The 6,216-nt window shown below is 38.1% G+C and overlaps 1 protein-coding gene across 1 annotated transcript; it reads left to right on the top strand.

Annotated features, from left to right (window-relative positions):
- The first annotated feature begins 901 nt into the window (after positions 1–901).
- On the top strand, positions 902–4,026 carry dmrt2b (doublesex and mab-3 related transcription factor 2b). The gene is made up of 3 exons (XM_061240633.1): positions 902–1,309; positions 1,988–2,084; positions 2,540–4,026. Exons 1-3 carry the CDS (start codon positions 974–976, stop codon positions 3,319–3,321), a joined length of 1,215 nt encoding a protein of 404 aa, XP_061096617.1. The 5' UTR covers positions 902–973; the 3' UTR covers positions 3,322–4,026.
- The last annotated feature ends 2,190 nt before the right edge of the window (positions 4,027–6,216 follow it).

Here is a 6,216-nt window from a genome sequence, read left to right as displayed (position 1 = left end):
ATGTGTTTTAAACATTTACATGAAGGCGACAATTTCGCAATTTAAACCACTGGGCGTATATAGGTTATAATAAAATGTAATGAGCTGATATGATCGCCATTCAACTGCTGTAATAAATATATTACTGTTAGTAGTAGTCGCAACATAAATAAAATGTGTATTTGTTTTGGCGTAGACCAACACCTGACCTATATTTGTATACTGTATGAGTGCAATTTTATTTATCATATTTTGGATCATAGGATTACCTTGTGCCAAATGAGAACAATCGGGAGTCTGAAATCCCTAGGAAGTTGTGGCGTGGGCTAAATAATTAGGCTAGGTTGTGTAGATAGCAGTGCGAGATTATTCAGCCTAATAGTAGCAATAGTATATTATCGGCACAGTTTCGTCGTTTGCAAACGAAACATCTGAAATACTAACATCGTAATTACGGCAAATACCCTTTTCTTAGCCTAATGTGGAGTGAGAAGCTGCTCCCGCCCCACGCGCACATCACCTAGACCGATCAGCAGTTTCACTCCGCTGCTGGAGAACAGGCTGGGTTACCTCACGCTGTGTGACGTCAATAATCATTTTGTACTCGCACAGAAGGGAAGTTAATCTAAAGTATGAAGTTGTATATGTTTGAGGTGCGCGCAGCATTGGATACACATCTTATGTCATCTGACTTGACATCACTTGCCAGAGGCACAGAAAATGTGATTGCGTTCTTGGAAACAGTTCGTCGGAAGTCACTCAGCAGCTGCCTGCTTTTTTATTTTGAAAACCTTCCACCAACAGTTTCCACCAAGTAGAAAAGTGTTTACTTCTTTTTGTGAGAATTGTTGTTTGTTTTTAAGACATGAAATGCACGCCTAGCAATTGACTAAAGAGCCTCATGTCAGAAAGGACGACTAGATTTAGCTAGTTATTAGTGATATTTAAAAGTGTGGATATACAGTAGAAGCGAATTCAAATTCTGTCATAATAAATGTCCTCTTCACTGAACATGGTTCTAAAGTTAGGTTCAGAGAAACTTGATTTGGTCAAATCCGAATGCGACGAGGAAATTGATGTGGAGAGGCTTGACGGATGTCAGTCTCGAAAACAACTCAGTGGAGAGGGAATGAAGATGGAGCAACAACGCAGGCTGACCCGCAGCCCGAAGTGCGCTCGCTGCCGAAACCACGGGGTTGTCTCTTGCCTGAAGGGCCACAAACGATTCTGTCGCTGGCGTGACTGCCAGTGTGCTAACTGTCTGCTGGTGGTGGAGCGACAACGAGTGATGGCAGCCCAAGTTGCCCTCAGGAGACAGCAAGCCACCGAGGTGAGAGCTTGTTTTTAAATTCCCGATGCATCTCGAAAATAAGGTCGCAATACCACCATCGTCTTGTTCACTTGCTTATCAAATTTTCTGATTCTTCTTAGAAATAATGAGAAGAATAATGAAAAATGTTGCTGAATCGTATTTAATCAGGCCGTTGTATCCGCCTATGACAATTAATAACGTTGTTTTAATGAACCTATCTTGTATTTGATTAGAACTCTCAGTAGATGATGGAATAGATATATTTCTCGGTTATGGTCTAATAATATTGGCTTACAGATCAATATACATTCGTGTAAGCTAATCATTTTCAGTGAGCCATGCAATTCACCATACTAGCGTACCGTGGGCGTTTGACAGGCAACCGCTTGCATTTTATCAGGATTATAATAGGGGGCCTTTAAAAAAATACACTAGGCCAAACAACTTATTTATCTTACAGCTAAAATAACAAGCATACATATAGGCCCAGATAAATAAAAAAGATGCATAAGATAATTATAGAAATGAATGGAAAATGTATGCCATATTATCCTGGGCTCAAGAGGTGCAATGTTCCTCATGCATTCAGAATAGAACTGGTGTTACAGTTCTTAATTATTGAAATAAAGATTGCTCTGTTTAGCTAGCATTGATTTCTTTCATTAGTATATGGAAACACGTATGTATCATTGGTAGGGAAAAAAGGATGGCACTACATCAGCACCACTGCGAAGGACAGCATACCAGCGGTACTCAAGGGCGCCCAGTCTTCTGGCAAAGAGCATCTTAGATGGTATGGTTTGAATTCACCGCACCTTGAATTGTAAAAGTTTCTGCGCTTATTAAGCAGTCACATAGCTTAAATGCCATGGTTATGCATGTATGGATTCTATGTATAGCAGCATTACATTACATTACATCACATTTAATTTAGCAGATGCGTTTATCCAAAGTGAGGTATAAAAAGGTACAATGGTGTAGTGTCAGAAGAATTGTTTATTTGTCTTTTATCACCTCATTGAAACATTAATATGCATGTGATCACAGACTAAGCCTATGTGTAAAACATAAATATATTAGGATTACAAGGATTTTATATGATTCCATCAGATTCCATGGGGATGTATCATTATAAGTGAAATGCCTTGAATTAAGTTCTTTCAGTGCTTTGAGTTAAATGTGAAATGTCTCTAAAAGTATACCCCACAAAGAAAAAGTCCAAATATTCACACCCCTCTCATATTTCAGGATATAAACCCCCTGTTCCAGAAGACACCACCTGGTCAAAGACGGTGCACTACCCCACAGTCAGTGAAAGGATGAGAAAAAGACGTGCCTTCGCTGATAAAGAACTGGAGAGCATCATGCTTCAAAGAGAACTGAGGCAGCAAGAACTGGACGATTTGTCCGGACTTAAGATCCTTCGCCCTGTATTGTCCTACGCATCTCCTCTCTTCTGTCCTCTGGCAGAGCCAATACCAGCGGCCTACCTGCCTATGTACAAAAGCAGTTCCCTGCTGTTTGAGTGTGACTTTCACTGCTGTCCACAAGAGCTGTTTAAATCCAGGTCAACAGAGAGCAGCTGCAAGCAGTCTCCAGTACACTCTGGCTCATTGCCTTTGGAGCACTTGGATGTCAGCAGAATGAAATCAACGGAAAAGTGGGAATTCTACAAAGAGGACAAGGCCCGTCGTGAAATGTCACCAGTAAGATTTCCTCGACTACAACAGCGGAGATATTTTGAGCTTTCTGGTGGCTTGAACATGGATGTCTGTGTACCAAAAGCACTCCCAAGTGCTCCAGTTTCCAGTAACCCAAAGCGAGCCATCACATGTTTCACATCAGATTCAGACCAAGTCTTTAAGGAATGTTTGCTCGCTTCCACAAATTTTTGTTCCACAACCCTTCATACTCTCACACCCAAAGAGAATACAGCAGGCAACAGCCATTACAGCTTACAGACAAAAGACAACAAAAGCACGACTGTGCATTCTTTGCCGTTTTCTGTGGAGTCATTGCTGAAAAACTAAAATACAATTTAAGCAAACATTCAGATGTTTTATTGAGTAATATCTGTGGAAGACTGAATTGACGATTTTATAATTGTCTACAAAGAGAAATATTACACTATTATGTCGAAATACAGTTTTAATAATAAAGGTACTTGTTCCCCATGCAGTGATGCAAAATGTTACATCAAGGTCTAGATTACACTTGTGGATTTATATCATATCCACAATGGAAATAATCATATTCTGTTGAGAAATAATGATGGCATGTTTTGAGGAATGTTTTCATATTTATATAGCATTTTATTATTTTCCAAATACGTTATTTCATCAGTACTGGATGGAAACCATAGAAACACTAGATTTTTTGGTGATTTTTTATTTAACAGGAAATGGATGACTTTCACACACAACGGTCTCTAGAGTTTACAGAGAATGTTAGTTCAAGCTGAGAGGAAGCAGAAGAGCATAATGTGAACACACAACACTTTGAATCTTGAAGTGGATGAGCTACAGCAGCAGAAGACCAATAAGCCTAAAAAAACAAGTTAATGCCTAATAAAGTGGTCACTGAGTGTATATACAGTATACGGCTGAAGAAGCACTATGCATTTTTATGTTTTATTATTCTTAAGAATGGCAAAATTATTATAGCTATAAATACAAAATTATAAATACATTATTGGCCACAAATAAACTCAAATGCTTTGAATATATAAGACCAAAATTCTACTTATCACAAAATCATTTTAGATATTATTTGTGTGGATTTTCTAACCATATTCACATTTCTTTGTATTTGGTTTTTTATATACAGTCCAATACATTTTGTTACATATATATTACATAAATATATTTCAATGTGTCTAAATAAATGACTTTCATTTTGTACATTTTATGTCTTCTTGTTTCCAATTGATAAAATATACACTCAGAAAACTAATTAACACAGTATTTGAATAAAAATATATTTTCTGTTCCAAATTAATCATTTATTTACTCTTTCAGCCTTCTTGAGGTAAAATTCTGTCAGAATATTTATTGAACAAAATGATTGTATGTTACAGAAAACGAATTGGTTCACAATTCCTCATGAAATCAGCAATTTGCAGACAGAATGATAGGAGTGGACATCACACAGTTCTCTGGTCTCTGGGTTTTTTTCCAGAGACCAGAGAACCATCCGGATCTCTCCACTGTACAGTACGTAATTACCAGAGAGGTAGTGTAGATTAAAAGGAACATCACTACGTTGTCTAGCTTCTTTCCTGGATTTGAGTTGTACCTCCTCAACGAGAGGGAGTCGGTGGTGTTGGGTTTGCCAGCATTGTCCTTATCACACGGCAATAGTGTGGAGTCTCAGTATGTTTGTTTGAACTTTCTGCTGATCTGTATCAACACTGTCTTTTTTCCCTATTGTAAACTCCACGATATGCAGGTAGATAGTTTTGACAGCTCTGGGCCATGTGGCGTCAATATGGGCGATAGCATACAACTCCTGGCTTTGTGGAGCTATCTCAGTGCATGATGGAATGCAGTTAGGCTTCTTATTGGACCTTTTCAGAGGGACACCAAAAGTGAGAGAAAATGTATCTTTTCCTGTGTATTCAATCAGCACAGATTTACAGCATTACAACCACTTGCACTGAAACAAACATTTTTACAACAACCAGAAAGGACACAAACATCAATCAGAAGGAGAGATAATGACTTCTTTGAAGAATAATACATGAATATAAATGAATTTTTAGCATAAAAAAAGTTCGATTTATCTTTTCTGCACATTTAATTTCAGGATCTTTAGAAACTCACAATACGGTTTAATAGATTTTGACCTCTTTGTAAATGCCATTCTCATTCCATTTCTCATTAGGATTGTGTGAAATGCCGATTAGGCGATTAGAATTGTTCCCATTGTCTGAGCATGTCTGCACTGCCCTCCTTTTACTGGTTTATTAACATTTTCTTTTAAGGAAAAATGACCACTATTGAATAAAGGCCAGTTAGCTGACAGAATAGTCAGCAGAACAAAACACGCAGTGAGATTTGTACTGGCTTTACGGAAGGCATTAACCCAATGTCTTTTGCCACTGAATATTTTAAGAATTGTTTTCATTACTGATACATTCATTTCCCAACAGTATGTTTAAGTCTTCACTTTATTACCCTTGAAATGAATGCGTCTCTGATCCAAATTGACCAGTGCTTTTTTTATTATTTCAAAGAATAAGCTATCCCAAAGCTCCAAGGGTTTATTTACAGTATCTGCAGAAGCCACCCCAATATTTTTATGTAAAATCTATATATAAACATCTCTTTGATTTCTCAGGATATCAAGGACATTTAATATCAGGGCCCAATGTGAGCCTTTGATCCCCCTGGCAAATTTGTAAATGAGGATTGATAGGGTTGACTTCCTGCTCTTGGCAGGCCTGCCCCAGACACAGTCTATAGGGTTGTGGCCCATCCTGCTCTCTAGGTCGGGTATCTCTTACATAGTGGGTGGGCTGGCCAGAAGCCATGGAGACATCACCTGCTGAGTCCAGTAAAAAGTGTGTGTGTCACATCCATGACCACAGAATGTATGGCACTGTAATCCTTGGAGCACAATGAAGTAGAAATCAGCCAGGATAAGAGCGTACCAGGACCTTTTCCCCTATTTATTATCTTTCAGATTTCTTAGCACTGAGTCAGTATTTTACCCTTTTTGAAGTGCTGATTTCAGGATATTTTAAAACCCCTGAGGTTGTCATACAGATAATTTTTTGTCTCATGCATTTATACATCCTTGTGAAGTGAAGCCCCTATTTCTATATAATGTTACACAACTGAACTCCCATATTGGATGAAGAAAATTTCTATTAATTTACATAGTGTCAATCTACAGATTCTGGCGTACATTTCGTATATTGCTAT

The sequence above is a fragment of the Conger conger genome, chromosome 4 (genome assembly GCF_963514075.1).
Source record: "Conger conger chromosome 4, fConCon1.1, whole genome shotgun sequence".
In the NCBI taxonomy this organism is placed as follows: Eukaryota; Metazoa; Chordata; class Actinopteri; order Anguilliformes; family Congridae; genus Conger; species Conger conger.
Note: the sequence above shows the minus strand (reverse complement) of the source record. Positions and strands in the feature narration are given on the sequence as shown.

Excerpts from the sequence above, each read along its gene's own strand:
- dmrt2b (XM_061240633.1), top strand. The coding sequence starts at position 974 with ATGTCCTCTTCACTGAACATGGTTCTAAAGTTAGGTTCAGAGAAACTT. Across the intron at positions 1,310-1,987 it reads GGAGACAGCAAGCCACCGAG|GGAAAAAAGGATGGCACTAC; the intron begins GTGAGAGCTTGT and ends TATCATTGGTAG. Across the intron at positions 2,085-2,539 it reads GGCAAAGAGCATCTTAGATG|GATATAAACCCCCTGTTCCA; the intron begins GTATGGTTTGAA and ends CTCATATTTCAG.